This window comes from Cuculus canorus, chromosome 9, assembly GCF_017976375.1.
Source record: "Cuculus canorus isolate bCucCan1 chromosome 9, bCucCan1.pri, whole genome shotgun sequence".
NCBI lineage: Eukaryota > Metazoa > Chordata > Aves > Cuculiformes > Cuculidae > Cuculus > Cuculus canorus.
The window spans coordinates 21157971-21182107 of NC_071409.1; the positions used below are offsets into that span (position 1 = coordinate 21157971).

Sequence of the window (24137 nt, forward strand, 5' to 3'; positions counted from 1 at the left end):
AGATGTTCAGAGAATGAAATACCATGATCCAATCTGTACCACATCTTACAGACATAAGAAAAAAATGAACCCAAACCTCTATCAGTTATTGCTTGGGGGAGGGGGAGGGTGTGTAAGCTGGACTCTGCTTACAGCACCTACCTGATTTTTCACTGACCAGTAAGTGATCTGCCTGAGCAAAGTCCAAAAGATCAGAAATGAAGACTTGCTTCTCCAGATCTTCAAGTTTCCATCTAAAGCCATCTTAATCCTGCAAAACATGCAAGTTTGAGCATAAACCATATCCATAGGTACACTTGAGTATGGGATTAAATATTTTGCTGAACAGGGTCCCTATGTTACTAAGGCACTGGCTGCTAGTCTTGGCTCTTTTTTCCAGCTAAATTGAGATGGGAAAAGGTTTCTACACCGGGATGAAGCCAAGTTTCTTTCTCTCCCTTTCACCCCCAACCCTCACACCCACCCCCCTTCCTCCTCTCTCCCCTTGAACGAGATACATACCTGACGATTGTTTCTATCTTCCTGATATCCTGGGATTTAGGTCTTTGTGGGGGGGAAATTCAAGACCAATTTTCTTCTCAGATACATTCAGCTGAGGGTTTTTATTCCCAGTTCTTGCACATGTGAGCTCTCCTGACCACTGGGCTATTTAAAGCAGGAATATTCTTGTGATTTGGGTAAATCACACACTAAGAAGTAGAGACAGTGGAAGGTACATTCTAAGTTCATCTGAACCTCCACAGAGCTTTGGTGTTGACAAGTGATTTTCTAACCTTTTATTTTAACTGCAGTATCCTAACCAACTCTAAACATTCCACTGATATTTTAAAGGGTGGCCATTAGTTTATTCATTTCTTCAGAGATATCAGACTCCAATAACTTTGCCTGGAATCATGGAGAAGAAGGTGACCTCATCTTTTATGAAAGTCAGCTTTACGTATCGTGTTTGTGAACAGAATTACTGTCTGTGATCACTTTTATAAATGTGGACCTTGGAAGCCCTCCCTTCTCAGTACCAGCAAAATGAAGTAATCAAAACATTGAGAGTTTGGAGAACAAGTGAATATTGTGTTGAAAATTCCACATAGTGCCTGGACTGGTCCACATGGACATGCAATCTACAAGATCACGAGATGCTTCAGCCCTTTTGCTGACACTTGAAAAAAAACATTACAAGGCTTTATGAGGAAAACAAAGTAATGGAAACATCCGCTTAACAGGAACGTTTCCAATCACTGGTACTCCATTCATTACAGGCCTGAGTGGTTCCAGAGACAACAGAAAACTATGCATTGTTGCAATGCCAAGAACAAGAGAGGCAATACGGATGTTGCATTGCTTCTCACTCATGGCAATCTGAACTTTTTCATGCCCTTCCCGTCTTGCTGCACTGTGTTCATTAGCCAGGACGTTATTGCCATTGTCTCACTTATGACCAAATGCACGGTGCTGAGCAGGCAGTTAACAGGAGCATTTCAGGCTCCTTCCAGCCAGATGCGGGTTGGGGCACCGGCACCAGAGCTGCCTGCCTGCACGGCTCCAAGAGCAACATAAGGTGCTCGCTCAAGAGCAGGCAGACACTGGGCAGGATTTCTGCCTAATGCATTGTCAAGCTAAAAAGCTTTTATGGGAGGTAAAGTTTTTTATAGGAGGTAAAAGCACAGCAGTCATTTAATTAACAATACCTCAAAGTTGTTCCTTTACAGACCCACATGGCTGAAGTTTTCCCAGGCCCACTGTGATACGCTTGTTAAAATTTGGACAACATTATTTAATCTTTGCTCTGTAAACCAGACTTGGACTATCTCCCCATTGTCACTGCAGTGTGGCGTTACAGCACAGACTCTCCAGCATGGCAAATATTTGAAAATGTCACCATATGTTACAGATATTTCAGGAGAACTTTCAAAAACTTCATCTTAAGACACAAGAAGACAAACGGAATGGTATAGCGTTGTGGTCTTTTTCAGAAAGCAATGCAGCAACCCTTCATCAGAGCTTACTTCCAACCTAAGGGAGGGGAGGGTACCTCATTTCTGATCAGTACTCAAGAGACTTCTGCTTAAAATACTGACTTCTTCACGAAGTAAGGCAGAAATAACCCTACATTGTCCAATATTACCTGCATTGTGTTCAGTGGGCCGATGGATGAAAAGTAGGAGTAGGACACTGTCTGCCACAGCCTGATGTGTAAAGTCCACCACAGTCTACTGGAGTCATCAGCTTCTCTTGAGTTTTGATCAATCCAGAATGGGTTAAAAAATGGGTATATGTGGTGACATTGTGCAACTTGCATTGTTTTGGCACTACACATATTCCAAACTAATGATCTTGGCTGAGATGGGGGGGTTTATCTTTCTTTTTTTGCTTCTTGCAATTTAATCTTACCTAAAAAATAATGGAAATAATACATATCCGCTTTATGCCATAAAGTGAAGATTAGTGCTTCCAAAAACTATGTGTTCTATTTTGTGTTTTGGTGCAGTTTTTCTAGATCTCTTAACTGTAAGAACAAACAAACGTCTATACACCTGGGAGCAGATTTCTAAGTAGAGCTCAGCAACAGCTTTTTTCCCTTTTCTGACTACTCAGCACCCACTATGGGGCCAGATATTAATGTCAGTTCAGCTAAATCAGGGCCAGGTTTCCACAGAAACATGGAGATCCAGAGGCTCCTATCGTGACAAATACGCACAGATTCATCATTTAACTCATCCTCCCACCCAGGAATGATAAAATGACATAGTAATAGAACAGTAATAACATCAGCTATTGATAACAACCGCAACAACCCTATGATGGAAGCGTAAACAGCTGGGAGGAATGTTGGCCATGGAGGGTGATTGCTCAAGTCCCCAGTGAAGACCTGACTGTTTGCTTATGTTCTTGCTTGGCAAGTAACGGCACTATCAAGATAATATTTAGTGTTTGAGTAAGAGTATCATTTCTGACATGCCACTGATTCCTTGAAACATAAGAAAGCTGTTGGGAAGAGAGATATGCCGTTGGTAACTTCTCTTCCTTGCCGATTTACTCAGTTTAACCCTGATTTATGAAGTGCAGCACTGGACAGGATGTTGCCAGTGGAGCCTATGTACAGCGTGTCAGCTGTAGAATTTAAGGATGACTATGTCCTGCATGGAAATGGCTCTGCACTGGACAGAAGATGATCTGAGCAGGTGTTTTACATCTCTGTCTTCTATGGTGAACTGAGTCTTTTAGTTTGACGACTGCCAAGTGCACATTTAATTGGATAGGGGAGATAGTTGGGTGGGCAAAGCAGGGAAGTCCTTCCCTTAGTCAGATAAATAGCCTGATTAATTTCTTTCTGCTATGATTCCACCCGTTTTGCATTTCCTTTCCAGAAACATTTGAATGAACCAAATTAACAGAAAAAAAATTCCTTTGTCTCGTGCAAAAGAGGTAGAAATGATTTTTGCATACACAAATACTTGTGCTGGTAATCGGGGAAATAATGCTATGTATCATATAAACTGCATTGTCAGATACTGGATGTCTAATCAACATCTGAATACCAAACACAGAAGTAGAGAATCGTCACTCCAGAAAAACTGTTCGTTGAGAAATTGATAAGAAAAAAATTAATGCCATGGAAACAATTGCATACATCATCTACCTTATAAGAAATTGTATAGCATGTTGGGGACAACATTGTGACTGCTTTGCATGCCACGTTCTTGTTTGTAAGACCCTTTTTCTAGTTTTATGTATTAAAAAAGCCCAACTCACACTTATTTGCTCACTGTTTGTAACACTGCAACTTCAAAAATTCTTCCTTCCCAGTGCAAACATACTTCCTCAGAGAGGCAGCAGCAGAGCCCGGCTAAGATGCTTAAGAGGAGGTCAAGAGAAAAGCCATTCACCAGGGGAATCTCTCTCATTCCTTAATACATTTTTATTACTACCTATGCACACAGTGTTCTCTCAGAGGCTAGATGAATAAATATGCCTCTTTTGAGCAAACATTTATAATGCTATGTGAACACAGGGGAAGAACAGTTTCAGCTTAAAAATGATACTAGCACCATGTTTACATTTTTTTTTCCCAAGCTGCAGTTAAAATGAAAACATCCAGACAGACATTCAGCATAAGGCTCAGGAAAGCATGTTTCTTTTGGCCACTTCCACTACAGAATTTCACCTAAAAACCAAATTCAAAAGATTTGGGTTGGGGGGGAGGGAAATACAAAAGAAAGATTTGTTTGTAGATGAATTACTCTGTGCACATCCATCCAAAACCATCGATGTAATTGTTCATTAATAATAGACTTGGAAGACACTTAGAAACATTTCTCTTCCTTTGAACTTCCTGAAGGGGAACATAGTCCTCGAGCTGGTTATGTACTTGTTCATAGACTTCACTTGGAGCACAGAAGTGCTCTTTCCCTCCTCCTCCACCACCCAAAGTCCAACAGATAAGGCTCTGGCCCATTTTGGGGCACTCTGGGCTCAGCCCTCATTGGCAGATCTGCCCCTTGGCGAGGAGCTTTCTCCCTCTTTTTCATCTTTTCACATCCAGATCTTAAATTCCCAAGGTCAGGGAACAGTTCTTATTTTACAAGACGATGGAGTCATGAGCTGGACCTCTAGACACTATCTCAGCAGTGTTAGTAATGCCGTTTTCAAGAGAACTCTTCACATTCTAAAAGCTAAGCAGCACTTAAGGGCTTTCCTGGCCCGGGACCGGAGGAGGGTAATTAGCCCCTTTAAAGATCACCGTCCACTGAGCTGTGAGAAACTTCAAATCCCACTGACTTCACTGGCACTTCAGGGCACTCAGCACCTTCCAAGATTAATTCCTTAAGCAGGGAGAGGTCTAGAAACGTATATATTAGAGCGCTTTACATCTTCAGCTGCAGTAGGGCTCTTTCTGGTGAGCTTGACAAAGGACAGATTATATGTTACCCCATGCCATAAACTTCAGCAATCTAAGAATTCAGAAAATACCCCATTCTATTACTCTCCTTGCTTTGACATGAAATATTAAACACCGCTTACCAAAGTAACATTATTGAACACAGATGTCCGCTATCACATTCAAATTGTTCAAGTCAATCTAGGTTTATATATTTTCTTTACTTAAGCGTTCGTATAAACCTAAGTGTGCCCTGACAGTAATGATTTCACAATATAGTATATTCAATTAAGGAGACAAATATGCATTTACATTTTTACTGAACTTGTTTCATGCACACACAAGCTCCAGCTCCAACAGATTTATGACATTTTGGTGGAAAATAAAGGAATAGAAAGGGTGCCACCTACTGAGTCACTCAGACATTTTTGAAGGCTGAAAAATTGTGCAAAATATTAATACACTCATTCCAGTTAAAAATAAACAAACGTTAAAGAAATATTTATAAGCCTGTGGGAAGACAACCATAATTACTGTTTATCTTATCAAATCACTTGGTGATTAGGGCTCTTACCAGGGTGTAAGAGACACAAGCTCCAGCTCTCTCTCATATCTCAGCAGGTTTGAATCCATCTATTCCTGTGGAAAACCCAAGCAAAATTAATCAGCCTGTGACTATCTTTTGTGAGCAATGCTGCTCAACATGTGAGAATCTGGGAGCGTTGCACCACCAATGCAAACCTTTCCTTGGGACCCAAGTCACTTAGCAATCTGTCACTAATTGGAAATATATGCTGTCAAATAGCTTGCACGTAGCCTGTATCAAGCCGATGAGATTCAAGCAGGTGAGATTTAAGCAAATATTTAAACTTACAAACACACTGAAAACGTGTCAAGGTTCAAGAATGAAGGTTGGCTCTCAGTACAACTTCAAAACCCAATGTGGCTTTTTGATAACTAAGATACAGGCTCAATCTTTAAAATCCAGCAGTATGAGGCAAGTATGTTGAAAGTGTTGTGCTAGTTTTGCAGTTGCCTCACCGGGGTGGATTAACTATCAAAACAAACCTCAATGTTGCCTTGATATCAGGTAGAGAAGCTGCAATTCATGGTTTTTCTTTAGTTGCAAAGCTAAACAGCCTGGTGAGCCTTGACTTTCACAAGGTGAAGTCTACCATGCCCATCAAGAGGTCCGTAAATACATCTTGAAGCAGAGGTCCACACATCTCTGATGAATTATGAATTTCTTTCTGCTCTGAACTGAAGCTGGTGATGAAGCAGCACCTTCAGAGGGATGGGGCAAACACAAGAAATCCTCCTGACTGGCCACAGATGCAGCTCTTCTCCATTCCCTTTTGCAGTCTCTGTACTGACATATTAGGATATGCCATGGATGGGTTGCTGCTTAACTTTCTTCCACAAAAGCTACTTATGCTCATTTTCTTTGAGAAAGTTATAGTCACGAGATGCTACCTGATGTCAGCGGTGCCCTGTGTGAGGGGAATGGCAGGAAAAGCAAAAGCCTGGGATATTTTCATCTCTAATGAAGTAGACTAGTTTGGGGACTGAAAAAAGGTAAGTTAAAAACTGAAAACCACAAGGTTGGGAAAACAACTCAATAACAAATAAGACAACACTATGCTAAGGAGGCACTAGAATAAGTTATTTTTCACTCATGAATAACCTTCTCTTCCGTTATACTCGTTCCCAAAGGATCCCAAACGTGTGTCCAATACATCCCACTAATCCCTCCCTGCTGAGTGCAAGCTTAGCTCCACCGAGCCCTCACCAGGCGTGCAGATGCAGCTTTATCTCGGTCTTTGCAGATGCAGGCAGACCGGAGGTTTTCACAGGTATCGTGTGTATTTAATGTTTGCCAAAATTTCTTGCGTTGGTGACTGGTGTAGCAATAACATACTTGGGAAAATAATTGTGAAACATTAACAAGTCCTTATTGTTAACAGGTGTTTCTGGCAGAGATTCCTTCAGGGCAACTTGGACAACACACCACAGTTGAGTTGGTAATGGCATTTTTCCCAGAGGGACCTTCAAAGTCTCCTGTGTGGTGCTTTGTATTCCTGGCAGCAGAGTCAGGAAGAAACCCAGTTTTCAACATCCTCCTTCATGCATACTCAAAATAAAACATTCATCTATCAGCTGCAATATTTTTCACATCTCCCATGACTTGGCACACGCTTATCACGTGATAGCTGGAGCGCAGGACACTGAAGCACCATTTATGTACTTAAGATAACAGGCGCTGTGCGTTTGTCCCTTTTTCAATTCCTGAAGTGTTCAGGGGCTGTTTTCTCCTTGCACAAGCACTTATAGAGATATGGATTAAAATGGACTTTTTATCAGGAGAAATTATTCTGTCCCAAATCCTTACAGACCAAGATTTTTCCCTTGCTTTCTAGAGGACCCTGTGTGGTAGTGGAGGAGGCTGCATCCCTGGGAATAGCACTGCTTTTTTACTTAAAAAAAAAAAACAAACACAAACAAACCTAAAAAAATAAAAGGAGGGGGGGAAAAGGAAGATTTTTTTATTAAAAAAAAAAAAAAAAAAGAGAGAAAATTAACCATGATGGTTTACTTAATTTTTTAGAGTTTAAAAAGATGGATTTAAAGGACTGGGTGCACTGCTCCCAAGTCAAGCATCTCCCTTGTAGATAGCCCGTTATCAAATCAGTGACACTGGACTACTGAATTCATATGCAAAACTTCCCAAGGGAAGGAAAACCCACAGCAGAGGGATCTGCAGTGAAAATGCAAACCAAAACAACCCCCACCAACAATCTTTTTGTAAAGACTTTTCAGGCACTTGACTTCCATGTTAACTTTTTTAAGTAACATATCGTGGAGAAAGGATTCCCGTTGGACCAGAGGGGAGACTTTGCTACAACAATAGCTGTGCTGGCAAACTGTCTCCTTTCAACACGTTCTTGATTTTGTATTTTAACTGGTTTTGCCACATTGGCAGCCAAAAATAACTATTTTCTGATCAAATTCACTAGTTCTTGTAAAATTTTAACATGCTAAATGTGACTGTGAACAGTTCTAATAGCCCTTCAAAGCATCTGTTCGAACCCTTTGCTTATGACAGGGTGGAGAAGGGCTCCACAAAAGGCTCGAGCAGAGCAACGCTCTGGTCAGAGCGGTTCATTGTGACGCTGCTCCTGCAGGAGTCCCATCCCTCATTACCCAGGAATACAGCCTGTACTTAATGTGATGTTATTAGACTTGCTGTTCTGTGCTTCATATATACCCTTAAGGTTAAAGTAATAATTAAAAGCAGCCTCCTCATATGCCTGGTAGTGCGAGGCCAAGATCCACAACAGCTACCACAACATAAATGTCAAATACAAAAGGAACAAAGCAGCAAACCAACAGGCAGGAATTATCCCCACAGCCTCTGCTCGCACCCATCTTATTCGTTGCTGATGACATACTGCAAGGCATCCTACTGCATGTCTTACAGGACACATAAATCATTTAACACTGGATTTCTGGTTGAAAAAAGCTCCAGCTGTGAAAACCAGAGAATTTTCATTAAATCACTTTGTAAGTAATTTATAGCATGCTAAGACTTACAGAATAACAAAGAAATGACAGGCCAGTTTCTTGTTAATGAGAACTGGAACAACAAGGCAGATTCAGTGGGAACATGGAGTATTTCCACTCCAAATACAGCTTCACCTTACCAGGGAATGTGTGCTTGGTTAACTCTGGTGCTCCCATGCTGGAAAACCTCCAACCAGAGGATAGAGATGAGGCTACCCTTGAAGATTGGTAATAGGTTTCCTTCTTGTTTCTGGATGAATTAAGGACTTGTAAGTAGAAAGAAAACATTGGTGCAAAGCACAGAAACTTCTGCAAATTGGAAAGCTGCAAATTTTACATTACATTTGGCAAGAGGTCTGTGCAAGCGTTAGGGCCATATGAGCAGAGATGGATCTCAGCTATTGTGGATAGATATGGCAGTCCTGGGACAGGACCATCACCTTGCTTTGCTCAGATGGGCTCTGGTCTACAACTGATGCTAGCACGTTGTACTTCACTACCTTAATTACATAGCTCAGACTTGACCTGTGAGGACCAGCAAGTCCATCTCTTCAGTCTCTCACACTAAGAAATCACAGACCTTAAAATAATTAATTACTTTAATTACCATTAGGCTCTTGGAGTCACTAGAGGGAGACATGATCACGTGCCTTCAGCCAAAATGTTACATCTGGACTGCAAAAAACACCCAGTAGATGATGGCATGAAGCATTTTAAACATTAACTATAATATCTGCACCACATGCTGCTTCTCAAAATGTTTTGCTGTCATCAGCTTACTAAAAGATAAAGATTTATTGGGCTATTACTGAAAAGGAAGCTACATGCTGCCAAATGGCATGGACAGTTAGATGACTAGTTGCTGACATCTTTATTCATATATAAAACAACTCGACTAAGATGTATTTTTTTAAAACTACCACGCTTGAAGAAATCAACAAAGCAGTGCCTTATCATACAGAACTTTTAAGTAATTTTTAAATCATATGTGGGCTTTGGACAGTTTTTTTTTACTATGTGCATACAGAATAGTGTAATAGCACTCTGTTAACTTTTAGTGCTGACTGAAATAAAAGATAAGTAGCGCTGGTGACAGAGTGTTTTAACGTTATCTGAAGATGTCGAGGGGACCATACCACGGAGCAGTGCTTCCTGGGTCACAATCACAAGATCACCCTTATTCCAGTGCCATGTATCCATTTCAGGCAGATGTGAACTTCTCAGGTACTGCAAAGAGATGAGTTTTTTTTAAAGGTTTAAGACATAGACCAATGCTAACTCTGCACAGGTTGAGATTATTAACCCACTACGTCTACTTTTTTAACGGCTCTTAATGCTAATCATTGGGATTGAAATATTAGTGTAATAACTTCTACAACTATTTGGAAAATTTTAAATACTCCTTCTAGCAACTAAATTGTTGAATAAGTTGCAGTGATTCTAGAGCTATCTTTATAATGCATGTTAAAATGACAAACCAATTAACCAAATTAATTATTCTACTTCTTATTGAAAACTATATGAACAACGAAGTAAATCACATGAAGTCCTGCAGTACAACACAGCTCAGTTTAAAAGTGTTTGCTCTAAAATTTAAAAATAAGTCCAAGAGTGTAGAGCTGTTATCCCAGACACCAGCTAGCCTTATCTGTACACTTTTCCTCTGACAGCTTGATATACTGCCCCTCCTTTGTTACACATTTTTAATTCAATTTAGCATGCTACTTCCAATTAACCAGCACACAATTATTCCATTATTTGGCATTAAACCGGCACATATGTTCCTTTAGCTCCTGCCAATGTGAGAAGACAATACCCCTAAGGTGAACCGGGCTATTTGTTTGGCGAGTATTAGGCTCTGGGAAGTGTCCAAGAAGGCTGATGGAAGTCTGCAGGTGTGTGGTTTCAAATGCCTTCAAAGAGCTTCATGTTCAAGTCTTCCAGAAATGTTACACTTCATAATCATCCTCTTCTAGTAAGATTTATGCTGTGTTTTGAATATTTCTAATACTCTGGAGTCTGAGTGCCAGAAACCTCTATTTATCAGGCTCAGTCATTGGACAGGTTGCTCTAATCAGGGATCATATATAAACCCATTTATGTACAGGCTATTATTTATTCTATACAAACTACTAAAAGCAGGTGCGATTTCAGTGTGTTTGTTCTGAATGTGAATTAGTTTAACAGAATAAAGCTCGACCCACAGCATAAGCCTACTGCTTTAGGACTATCAATAAGGAGAAAACAAGGATAAGTTTTAATGATGTTTATATAAAAAAATCAGCATCCTTTCACTATGATATGCATACAACAAAGTACAGTACAGTTTTGAGATACATCCCACACAGTCTTTGAAGAGAAGTTACAAATTCACAAAGAAATAATATTGCTATGCAAGTGCTTATTAAAAGCAATAAAAAGAACAGAATAAACAATTTATGCTCTACAAGTCTGAGAGTCATTGTTTACGGCTGGAAATTGCCTTACACAGTATTAGAATTTAAAGCCTCGACCCTGCAAGAGAATTACTGTGCATAGTTGCAGCTCACGCACAGAGCTGCTGCAGTCAGCCACAGGTCAACGTGCAGAAAAAGTCCTTCAAGAGCTGCAGACTGAGAAGGTTTCTGGCCTAAAATTATTTTTTTTTTTACAAAATAACAGAGAGATGGGAAGATGGAGGTTTCTTGGTCCACCAGTTCTCTCAACGACTCTTCCTAAGCTTTTCATTACTCTGATAAGAAGCTAAATTCTAACAGACATGCTGTGATTTGTCACTGTTAGATCAACATTCTGAAGCCACGATGGCTCCAAAATGTGTCTTTGGCTGTTCTGGGAAGGACATAAAGGTATAATTTCCATCTTTGTCCCATTGGCAACTCCTGATACTATGATGGTTATTACTTACACAAACAGAAATCTGCAGCCAATCAAAATAATATGGTTGGCAAGAAATCTGGGCAAACTTTAATAGCTATGGTTCTTCAACATAAAAAGGATAAAAGTAGAATAATAATTTTTGGCAGGGGAAGCGGGGAATTTTTAAAGTTCTGATTGTTTTCCTATGAGGATAGTGTTATAAATACTGAAGTCTAACTTAAAACACGTTGTTCTGGTTTTATGAATTCACATTTAGTAAGATTCGTCTGGACCCACTGAGTTACACTCAACGCATTTTCAGTCTTAAAGTGAAGTTATCCGGAATACACAACAAGGTAGGAGAGTGGGATTTGGCACAGAAACTGCGTGGTCGAAATAACTGAAATGTCTTTCTGAAAAGAGTTATCTGTGCATGCAAGTGTGTTACAGTGGAATCCACAGAGCGCTCTTTTCAAAAAAACATAGTTATCTTCATCCTTCTGGGAGATGAAGACCCAAGAAAGGCATTTACCAAGTGGCAGATGAACATAAATTTAAGCATAACAACAATTTTCACTGAAGTTTTCACTTTCATTTTCAACAAGCACCAGTGCTATGCTCAGGACAGTATCAGCCTGACAGTTTTTCACTGGAATCTGATGAAGCAAATAAACAGAGTTATATTATTTTAGCAGTAATCAAAACTCACTTGCCAGAAAATTAATCTATGGAAAAGGTGATTTAGTAGTTTTTCCATTAAAAAAGTCCATGCGGTCTAATAAAGACTATTTTGTAGGCACTGAATTAGGTAAATCTGTTAACCTCCAGTAAGGAGCAGAATCAAAACATATCAATCACATCACAAGCAAGTAAACTTCCTTAGTTAATAGCTAATGATGTAAATTTTTGGCTTTTAGAAAAACAACCACCTGTAAACATTTTCCCTGCCTTGTGAAAAAAGTGAAATCCTTCACAAACAGAGAGCCAAGAAGAGACATTCAAATCTAATGCCATCAAAATTCATTTTTTAATATTTTTGAAATATTTAATTTTGATTTTTACTTTTATATGATTGCACTTAAGTTTTGGAACAAAAAATTCATATTAAGCCCCAAATCACTATGGTCTGTTTAACAGCACTGAAGTGAACTTCTTTCCCCAAGGCATTAACATAAAGAAGCTAAGTAGTATTTTGGAGGAGGAAGGAATAAAAAAAGGTCTATTGCATATGAATAGTTTCGTATGAGTTGGCATTTTCCAGTTCAAGAAAAGTTTGCTGAAATATTTCCCAGGCAGATCTGCTTGAGCCTCTAATTCACTGGCAGAATATCTGTTACTTAAAATATGTGTTTCATCATGTACCCAAAATTGTGACATTCTTTAAAAATACTTAATACAAAATTTTTTATTTCCTTTATACTACATATTTACAATTCTACTAGCAAGGTACTGTGGAAAATGTAAACAAGTATATATAGGTGTAAATAACATGGCTTGAGAAAGGTTTCCCCTTTGATTAGCTGCTCTAATCACATATCAGTATACACAGATAAAATAAAATAAAAAAAGACTGCATTTTATAAACTGCTGTCAAACAGCAAAATCTAAGTTCTTAGCATCTATGCACAAGCTGCTGAATAACCATACCAGACATTGGACATCTTTCCCTAAAATGAAGTGTCCAGCTTACTGGAATGGGGCCAGTGGAAGGTCACTGAGGTAACTGGGACTTAGGCAGCTGGGTCTGAGGGATCAGGGTTTGCTCAGACTTCAGAAGAGAAGAGGTATTACTGCGGTCTTCAACTGCCCCATAGGGGCTGTAGATGAGATGAAATCACACACACACTTCCCAGAGATGCACACTGAAAGGATGAGAAGTGGGGGACCAGAGTTAAATTTCAGGAAATTCTGATTAGAAACTAGGAAAAACAATTGTGAGCATGAAATTTTCACTGCGACAGGGGCTCAAAGAGGTAGTGAGATCTCCCATCCTTGGAGATCTTCAGAATTTCTGAGCAGCCCCATGTAACTTTGAAGCTGACCAGGCTTCTCTTCAGAGCCCAGACCTCCACAGGTCTGTTACAACCTAACTCATTCTATGATTCTACAAAAATCTTGATTATAATGTGACACTTGTATTGCTATTGTATTTTGGCTCTGCAGTAAATACACAATTAAGATCAAAATACGTCAATTGCTTAACTTGGGTCGTTCTTCTCCAGCAGTTGCTAAGATTGTACCTAATCTTCTCACATGAGATATACCTTATCAGTTCAAACTCATTTAAATTGCTCCTAATTCACATAATTGTAGGATTGGACCCAGGACATCACAACTCCAAAAGAACATTTAAAATGTCACAGCTGACAGCTGATAGCCACACACTGCTAACTACTTTTGGGATAACAACAATTTCATTACATTTACACTAAGTAAACTTTCCAGCAACATTCACAGAGTTCTAAAGAAGAAATGACAAGGGATCAACACCCGCCCCCTATGATTTTCTGGCTGAAGGCACAGTTGGTTAATTGACACAGTCAGAAGTACCTTTACTGTGTTTAGCATGAATTTCGATAGCTATGGAGTGATGAGTAACAACAATAACACTCCCATGAAATTTTAAGAATACCAACCAAACCTATATCGCTTCCAATAGATCAAAGTTTGAATTAAACTCCCAGGTGAGCGAGCATTGCATGCTTCAAACTGGACAGTTACTGACTGCTGATGTGTTTAAGACCTCAGGTGAACCATGGGGTAAAATTGTTACTTCCCCTACACAATATCCAACCACAACAACAATAGACATCATCGTTAAAAATCACAGGTTGTCATCAATTATTGTCACTTTGGCTCTTCTGAGATAAAAATCTTCTCTTGCAGAGTTGCTATTTGTTACCGTGTGCAAATGGTAGTGTGAACCCAAGACCTGGAACAGCACATACTACCATGTCTAGTGAGCTCATGGTCCTGATACCCTTTAATAAAGGCACTTTTGATACAGTCAAGAGGTTACTACACAGGTTTTGTAACTCTGAACCGAAAGAGAGGCATAAAGAGGCACTCAAACCTTTTAGTCTGGTTAACTCAGAGTATTAAAATAGAGAACATTATTTCTTTATAATGACTTAGTCCTATATTAAAGAACAACCTAAATAGACAAAATAGCACCAAAATGTCTTTGTTCTATTAAGTGTCCAACAGCAGCTGTTGTATGGTATCAGGACTTTTAAAGCTTAAACTACTGTGCAGTTAAAGCACTTTATAATCCTTTATATAAAGTGAACACAGAGATTATCTTTAAACATCTATCCTTACGTACCATCTGCTTTCTCTATCCAAAATAAAATATTTTTCTGCGTTAGAAGGTACTGTTTTAAAAGAACTGCTGCACAGTTTGACTTGACAAATCATTGAGAAACTCAGCCGACAAGATGGGAGAATGCAGAAAGCAAGGAGAGCCTGGCAGATGACAGCAGACTCCTTGGAAGATGGACTGAGACATAAGCAAGATATAGATGGGCACCTGCCAATCAGTCAATCCACACCAGAAACATGGTACACACTCTTAAATTAATAAACAACCTATCAAGGACTGTGGTGGATTCTTCTTTGGTCAAAAGTTCAAAATTAGATTGCTTGCATCTCTAGAACACATGACGTTATTCAGGGCGTTAATTTAGTGAATCCCACTAGTTTCCGGGCATTGCCATTTCGCAGAGGATCCATATTGGCTTCATAATCCACGAAAGGCTCGTTAAACTTTACGCTGGTTAACAAGCAGGTTTGGAAAGTCATTTCTATGTGGGGTGGCTCACTGCAAGTTGACAGTACATACTGCTTATCCTGATACTCTTTTGATCTGGTCTTACTAGCATGCTCAAGCTTTCAAACAATGAATTATATATCAGAAAGAAAGTCCAGAGCAGATTAATGGAAGGGTAAGAGGCTAGGAATAAATATATGAAACAGATTCAACTTTTTAAAAGGATCCAGCTACTAAATGGCCTCTGTAGTCTTCCATAACAAGTATGAATACATCAGTACAATTCAAATTGAATTGAATAGCTGTTTTCATATCCAAATCCAAATACCATTTGTGCACATAAAACAGTTCATTTATTAGTCCAAATGTTACTGTTGCAGAGCTCTTGGAAAAATATTCTCTCCTTCTTGAGTTCGTTCTTCATAAAATGGAAGCTTTGGAGGGCCACCTAGAGAATTAAGTAGAAACATTGTTTCAGGTCTATATAATGTAATACTGAAATAGAACATAGATTATCCCATTTACACTGAAATAATTCAATAAATGGTACTCCTCAAAAGAAGGCAGAGGACGGATTTCCACTGCTCTCAGGCAAAACAATAAAACATCTCTCAAATGGAAGGTTCCGAAAGTGTTTCCTAAACCAAATGCAGAATTATATGGTTCCACCATCAAGCCTGCTGTGATTAAGCCACAAGTGGGAGGAAACTTTCAGACAGTGAAATTCTCATCAGTAAGAGGAGAAATTATCTAAATATAAAAAAAATCCCAAACAATCCTTTTGTGATAACGCAGTTGAGCTCTTTAGCACTCTCACAAATAACTCCAAATCTATTATCTAATTATCTGGCTTATTGCATCTCACCATGCTCTTCAAAACCAGACACGTCTACAAAAAATAAGTGAATGTGAGGGCACTCACAGCCAAGTAAACCTCCTTATTCATCTTACAAAGGCTAAGGACGTCATTTTCCGGGCAAGATTTCACACTGGCAGGCACAGAAGAGTGTACAGCTCACCAGCACAGCTGTACTGGAGGCAGCCATGAGAATTCTTGAGCAGGCTGTGCAAGGTCTTCAGTTTGCAGCCTGCTCTGAGGGAAAACCACTGCACCAAGTCAGTTCAGCTTGGCCAAAACCTCACAACCACCTGGAACGACTCCCGGCATTTGCAGTGCTCCCTGGCTTTTGTACTATCAGGTTCCTGGATCCTTAGGAGGGAAGCACACATGACCACAACCCTTCCAAGCAAAGCTACTGCTGTCACAGGCTCTGAGTTTTTCACCAGAGATGGAAGTGCAGGATGACTTCTGCCTCACACAGCCCAACACAGAAACTGTGGTGGTGGCTGCTGCCGAGCACCATGTTTGTGTGGTGGGTTGATATTCCTCTAAAAATGGTCCACTGACCACTACCACAGTCAATGCATCATTTTTTCTACTAAGAAAGCCTGTGCATCTCAGCTTGTGTTACCTTCTTTGCAGGTTGGCCCCATCCACGTGGCTGGACATACACAGTTTCCGTTGTATGGATTGCACTGGGATTTGCTGGCACACTGGCATCGTAGGGAGCAGTCGGGGCCATACTGGTTCGACCTGCATTCTGGAAGAATAGAAGTGTTTGGAAGAGGGTGAATACTTCTTAGTAGTCTCCTTGCTCTCTGGAAGCAGGAAACTGCTTAGACACTTACATCTGCTAACATTAAAACATGACATTTTAGAAAGCCTTATAGTCTTCAAGTTTCGTCTGCCACATGGTCTGCCCAAACTGTAGCCCAGCTGTCCTGAAGAAGTTCCCAGAACGGAAATCATTACTGATGTAAAGCCAGGGGTTGACAGCCTAACAGAAAAGATCCTGGGATTTGCTCACAGAAGTTACTGTCAGCACCCTGGATCCACGCTATCTCCTACAGCTCTCCACTGCACAGCTTGGCTGTCAGTGTGGGACAGCAAAGAGCCTTCACTCAAAGTATGTGAAAATGAAAATTACCCTATTTTATATATACTTTTATGTCTTACTCCGATTGCATAATTTTTATGCCTCCTGACAAACTCACAAAGCATCTCACTCACAAATATAAACACACTTCATCCCTAGGCTGGTAAATTCCCATTGTAATATTTTTCTGCATTCAGAATACAGGTATGAAGGAAAAGTTAGCAGCAGGTCACAACGCAGGGTGCTAAATACACTGCAAACAATAGCTCTCTCTCCCTCGCTTCACTAGAAAATACTGTGAATAGCCAAGGCGTTTGCTTTCTCACACAGCCACCATCAGGTAAATAAAAGTGCTGCTGCGCCCTGCATCAGCTGCAGCCCCAACACGTGGGAGAACCCTCCCCGTGCGCCCAGAGCTTGGCCTTTTCAATTAGGAAATGTTATGAGAAAAGGTCTCCTCAAACACCTCTGGACCTGATTTTAATTTATGTAATACCACATTTTCATGTTAATAACAATGTGTATTTAAGACATCTGTTTGAAAGTCTGCAATGTTAATTTACTACAGAAAAAGAGGACCCATAAAAGTCCCTTATATTCTCTCTCTTTTTTTTTTCTTTTTAATTAACATTTTGCCTGTTTAATGGGTGCTTTACCAGAGTTCAAATTAAAATCAGGCCTTTTATCTTTATGGCCACTGCACAGTCACAGCTGCTCGCAGTTATATCACAGATGAACTGAGTCTAATTGAAAATAAAAATGCAAATAAAACCTACCCCATAACAGCTTTTCATGGATGGGGGCTGCCCTAGCTGATTCAAGAAAAATAAAAATTACTTCTAGAGTTTGCAAGAAGCAAAACCTTGGTTCTCATTTTTGATGCTGAGCTTCCCCCTTGCGTTTCACTTCTTCCTCAAGTGTTGCTGGAAAGGTCGCTGGATGCCCAGCGCTCTGCTGGCTCTGGGAGCGACTGGTGGCCTGCGTGGAACCAGTGCCTGCAGACTGGGTAGCTTCGGTTTCTGACCACAGGACAGCGTGGAGAGGGGAGCAAATCATTGTCTGTTTTAGCTTTGCAGGCTGCACTAGCACTTAAGCTCCCAGCAGTTACTGTGCATTAATAACAAGCTCTTTAAAGCTCTTTCCTGCCCTGTCCTCCAACAAAAGGAGAAGTGATATTTCCCCACTGCAGTTCTAAGGCTCAGAAAGATGATGGTTCATGGTGTGAACCTCCAACAGCAGCACATAGATGTTCATTCCTTTTATCTTGTTTTCCACAGCGTTAAGATCACAAATCTCTTCTTACACTTGTATAAACCACTGCAATTCCTTTGATTCCAGTGATTACTTCAAATTTACTCCCTGCTTCCCAGGGAATCATAGAATGGCTAAGGTTGGAAGGGACATTAAAAATCATCTAGTTCTAACTCCCCTCGCTATGGGCAGGAACACTTCCCACTAGATCAGGCTGCTGGGAAGCAAATCTAGAGCTGGACATACTTTTGCATTGCTCTGAAAAGGGTCATAAACGCTCACATGACAAAACATAGGGGCAATCGTATCCATTTATCTCCATTTGTACGCTCTGGAGTCTTCCCAACTACATCTGCAAAACCGTGGGCTTCTTGGCACATACTTCACTAGTGCACATTCTCCAGAAGTGAAGACAAATGACATTTTACAGCTGACCCAGCAACAGTTTTCCTATCGGTATATCAATTTAAATATTGATTAAACCAAGAAGTACAGCCTGTTGATAAAGGTATTGATAACCCCTAAGAGCAATTTGCTACAAACAATTGTGTTCTTGAATACCAGCAAATGCCCTTTCACAATTTCGCTTAGACCAAAAGATCACATTGCTTGAACTGTACATATTCCAGCCCTTAAAATATATTACCCTTACCAATGTTGCATTTGTCTCCAGTCTTCCCAGGTGGGCAAAGGCACTTCCCAGTCTCTGGATCACAAGGAGCACCTCCACAGTCACACGGATACTGGCACCTCTCTCCAAACCAGCCCCTGTCACAGCCTAGAGGCAAGAGCACTTTTTTAGATGCACATTAAGACGTACATTAAGTCAGAGGAGTTTTTCCAGGATGAGGAAAGCTCATAAACTCTCCACTAAAGCCAGTGTAAATGCCAAGTTTAATGAAGAATCAAACGTACTGGAATAGGCATAATATTATCTGAACTCCCCTTACGTCAGGTTCATCTAATCTAACCTATCAAAAGTATCTGTAAATCTGTCCCAGAAACGTTATTGGCACTTATTTTTATTTCTAATTAGAACTCTCTCAAGACCATTCCTTACCACTCAACAGGTCTGACATACACCTATTTAAAAATCTTATTCAGAGTTCTAGAAGCAAATTTAAGATCATTAAGGTGAGTTATTTTTAATAAGTGATATGTGGCACTCATTGCTGCAAGACATCATGGAGATCAGGACTTTCACTGTATTGATTAGAACCAGATTAGTTAATTTATAAGGAAAGAAGAACACCCAGCTATATAACAGGTAAACAACCCCAAATTCAGTGTGTTAAGATATCCATAAAGCTCAAAACATGGAAGAAGTTGCTCTAAACAAACAAATATTTGACCAATGACATGAGGCCTTTTGAGTTTTATTTTGGTTTCATGTGTTCACTCATTTTTTTCTTTTACAGCTGAGGGGTAACAAGTACCTTTTTCACAGTGAACACCTTGATAGCCCAGAGGACAAATGCATTGTCCCGTCACTCCATCACAGCTTGCTCCATTTTTGCAGGCACATGCGTGAAGACAGCTTAGCCCATAAAATCCAAGGGGACACCCTGAAAAGTGAAAAGTAAAGTATCAAATGAGGAAGATGTATAAAGAAAAATACACATCCCTTTAAAATCTTCTCTATTCTCAGTTAGATTCCATGGGAGCCAATAAAAAAGATGCTTACCATTAATTTTAATAATGCCATGTACTTTTAAACTTCTACCACCCCAGAATAAAAACCATGCAAGTTACTCAGATCTGAAAGCAGCTGGGTGATGTAAGACTCTTCAAAAATGTTGACTGAACTGGTGAGGTGTTTACGTTACTATTCTGAATCTCCACATCCCATCACTGCTGGAAAACTGGCCACTGAGGCTGCCTGGGGTACCTCTACTTACTGTGCTCACAGGAGTGGCCATAGTAACCCTCAGGGCATTGGCAGCAGCCCGTGAACCTGTCGCAGGTGCCGTTGTGGTGGCATGAGCAGTCCAAGCCACAGTCAGACCCGTACTTCCCTGGGAGACATTCTGCTTGGCAGGACGCGGACAGCAAAACAGACAAACAAACCAAAAAACAATCACTGACCTCACCCAGAAAAGCTCTTATGTGATAATTTCTCTGGCTGAGATATGATGCTCATACAATAACTTGCAGACTCAAGCAGAATGTTTGTTACGAAGACACAGCTTTCTGCACAACTATGATGCATTTAAATATTTAAATGAAAAATCTTTGACATTATAAAGATGATTGAACAGCAAATTCCTTGTAGTTTTTATAGGCTGCCTTTTTAATTTGTCTCTTTATGTAGTCAATGTTGAACCCACACCACGCATTGTAAAGCCACATAATAAATTATATAAATGGTATTTTTTTTTTATATATCTACAGCAATATTTTTTTTAGGCACCTAGAAAGTGTGAAAGAAAACATGAAGCCTTTCCTCCTCTCTGTTATCATCAGAGTTCACACTACTCCAATTCCTAATAAAATCAGGAGGACCTCTTTTTCACACATAGCAACAGGCTTTCCATATATAATGAGATATCTGCTTTTACAGAACTAAACACATCTCAAATTACTGAAAGTCAAGTCACGCAAAAGTGACTGTGCCAATATAATTAACCTATGCATCATTTCTGCATAAGTTAAATTCCCATTGCTATAATAATTTGAATCAGGGCAGACCGACTTAAATGAGTGTGGACATTCAAATAATCAGACTCATAACTCTGCAAATGTCAGACAAAATCTTTCAAGAACATCATATCTAATCACTGGAAAAAGGATGCCTGATTATCCGTCTTTGATTTCTAGTCAAAACACACTGCGGTAAAAATCAAGACTCAAATTTCCAATAACTTGGCTATGTCTGTCAAAATATAATCAGCAAAGCTCTTTCTGGTGACATAACACACAGTCCCTTACACAGTGTGTGCACATCTGCCCCCTGTGCTTGACATCAGAGATGTTTTATCTAAGTACATGTATAATATACAGCCAGGATCCCCTGCTCCACGTGGTGACACCTGCATGACCCTACCGTGGCTTTGCAACCCAAACCCAGCCTATGGGTGGTTACAGAGATTTTAAGGAACAAAGAGAGACAGATAGAGGTGGTTTGTACAATGTGAAGTTAGCCAGGTATTGGAAAAGTGCACTTCCTTAGTGCCTGCCGAAAGTGGTATTCACATCGGGAGTTGCTCCATGTAATCAGCATCTTTCCTTTTCTTCCCCCTCCTCTTTCTCTGCACACATGCATGCGTGAAGCAGGTCTCTGAGTCTTGTCAGGTGCAAAGTGAAACAATTGTATTGAAGAATTCTGCTAAAAAATGTGCTTAATATATGTATGGAGTTCGAGGTGAATATTCTACAATTGTCAGGGACAGAAAGGCTGTAAATGAAGGCCTGAGAGTGAAGGGGAATCATAGAATCACCAGGTTGGAAAGGACCCACCGGATCATCGAGTCCAACCATAAGATTGCACCATGGCAGTTACAATGCAATGATGGCATTTGTCTTGAATGTGAATTCAGAACTAATGACTCAGTGCTAACTATTTACATTTCATACCAGTGAATTCATGGTTTCCTTAAAATTTAAGTCCATAACTATATGGGTATCTCTAATCTGGAGAGAGAAACGGCAACACATAAATACAGAATGACTTTTGGGAGATGGACAGAAAGGAAAGACATAGGAAGACTCCTGGGTTGGCAGGAGGGTTTCTGGAGCGAAAATTGAGCTTATTTTAAGTGCGCTTTGTCTTGCATAAGGGAGAGTTGTCACAGAGAAACAAAGGTGAGACACCAAGACAGTCTCTATTGCTTTGGACAGATGTCAGAGCCGTACCAACAGGGAAGTTCAGCTGCAGTCCAACGTCAAAGAGACGAAAATAACAAGAGAGGATATAAGAGAGGAGGGAGACGCAGGCTTCTGCTGACCTTGGAGGAGTACATTAAAGAAAACATAAAACAATAAAAATATAAAAAACCCAGGAAAGTTGGGCAGCAGAAGAAATAAGAGTCTGTTCCAAGGAATTTATGAGAGTTACAGGGCAGGACTCAAGGAAACTGTCCCTGAAAAAAAGACCTAAAGCTCTAATTAGGGACGGTTCTGTGTGAGAGAAGATATAGAGATGAATGTAGCTGGGAGGGAGTCTATGTAAGCAAGAACTGTCTCTCCTGTGGGTGTGCAGACATTGCAAACTGCTGCTTGGCAGATGTTCATTATCATCAAAGCAGAAAATTACCTTTTTCACATGATCTTCCAGTCCAGCCGAGCCCACAAGTGCAGTTGCCATCCACGTGGTTACAAATACCACCGTTCTGACAGGTACATGTCAGGTGGCAGTCGGGGCCATATCGTCCCTGGGGACACACTACAGAGAATTAACAAAGTTTGGAAAAAAAAATAAAATTAGCATCCCAAAAAAGGATGAAGGTGATGGTGAATAAATACAAACAGATGCTCCTCACAGAATGTCCCAAGTGTCTGATGTCTCCCCAGGGCTGCAGGAGACTACTCCATCCTTATGAAACACTGGAACAGGTTGCCCAGAGAGGTGGTAGATGCCCCAACCCTGGAAACAGTCGAGGTCAGCTTGGTCGGTGCTCTGAGCAACCTGATCTGGTTGTCCCATCTCTAAACTCCTTTTCTTCAGCAAATCGTCTGCCTTTGCTTTTTCAGTTCAAGTAATTTGCTTCTAAATTTAGTCCCATCCAACCACACTGCTACTGTTGTGTGGTACAAACCGCCCTTTTCTCCACCTTTATGATATTTGGACAATAGTGTCTGAAAACAGTCACTTCAGTTTTGTGGAGAAATCTGCTACGATAAAAAGTGCGGGGGAGCAGTGAGATGCGGGCAGGAGACAGGGGTGGGATAAAGGCAGGGTGATGGAGCAGAGAGAGGCAGATGCTGAGCACAGCAAACTGCAACATTATCAGGCAAAGGCACTGGGAAACATAGCCATAAACAATGTTTGGCACCAAGTTTTATTTGCTGGTTGTTTTAAGTCTGTACCCAACTGACGAGATGACCTTGGGTCCCGCTTTGTTACCTTGCTGACAGCTGGGTCCCATTTGGCCAGGAGGACAGGTACACTTGCCAGTCCGCGGGTCACACTGACCTTTACCGCATGCACAGAACAGGGTGCAGTCCTTCCCGTACCGATTTTCAGGACAAGCTGAAGAAAACACAGCCTTTTGTTAAATACCTTGGGTATCCAATGTCAGTTTTCATTTTTAACTAACAGGTAGAGTTGGCTTCATTTTTATTTCAGCTAACGTGCTTGCAACCAACAAAACCTAATCCAAAGACATAACTGCTTCATCCTCCGAAACTTTATTTGATATTATTAATACAATCCATGGTTCCACTGGAACATCTAGTAGGTTTCCTACCAAATAGGTGAATGTACAACTGAAATATCAGCTGCTCATCCTTTCAGCTAAAGACATCTTTCCTTCCTTAATACTGATGCGATGCCATGCTGAAGAGCAAAGCTATAGGACATTGCACATTGAAGTGTTGTCTTTCTGTGAATAAGCTGAAGAGAACGTCATAGAGGGTATAACTTTAGAAACAGCACAGGAATTTAGCCACACAATTTAGCTCTGAAACAGAGACGTTAGAGTAGGGTTGCCATGGAGTCTTTACCAGTTTTGCCATGACAAAACTTGATCTTTTTCCCATTTATTGAAACTAATGGCACCACAGTGTGAAGAAAAATATTGAGATAATTTCTCAACCTAGAAATGTTGGACAGGAAGAAGGAACTTGAGCAATCCATGCTTAGCTGGCTCTAGAAATAAATTTGGGCAAGCAGGTTGTAATCCTGGGATGAGTGTCCTTGCTTCTACGCACGCAGAAGAGAGGGAAAATA

At 40.3% G+C, this 24137-nt stretch overlaps 1 protein-coding gene across 1 annotated transcript in view; it reads right to left on the reverse strand.

The window, feature by feature from the left end:
- Positions 1-10708: 10708 nt before the first annotated feature.
- The window catches only part of LOC104063822 (multiple epidermal growth factor-like domains protein 6), a 194697-nt gene continuing 181268 nt past the window's right edge, over positions 10709-24137 (reverse strand). The window contains exons 31-37 of the mRNA XM_054074867.1: positions 23313-23438; positions 22503-22631; positions 20149-20277; positions 19687-19815; positions 18903-19028; positions 16535-16663; positions 10709-15510 (exon numbers count right to left, since the gene is read on the reverse strand). Coding sequence (XP_053930842.1) covers positions 15431-15510; positions 16535-16663; positions 18903-19028; positions 19687-19815; positions 20149-20277; positions 22503-22631; positions 23313-23438 — 848 coding nt within the window. The 3' untranslated portion in view covers positions 10709-15430. The remainder of the gene's footprint in view (positions 15511-16534; positions 16664-18902; positions 19029-19686; positions 19816-20148; positions 20278-22502; positions 22632-23312; positions 23439-24137) is intronic.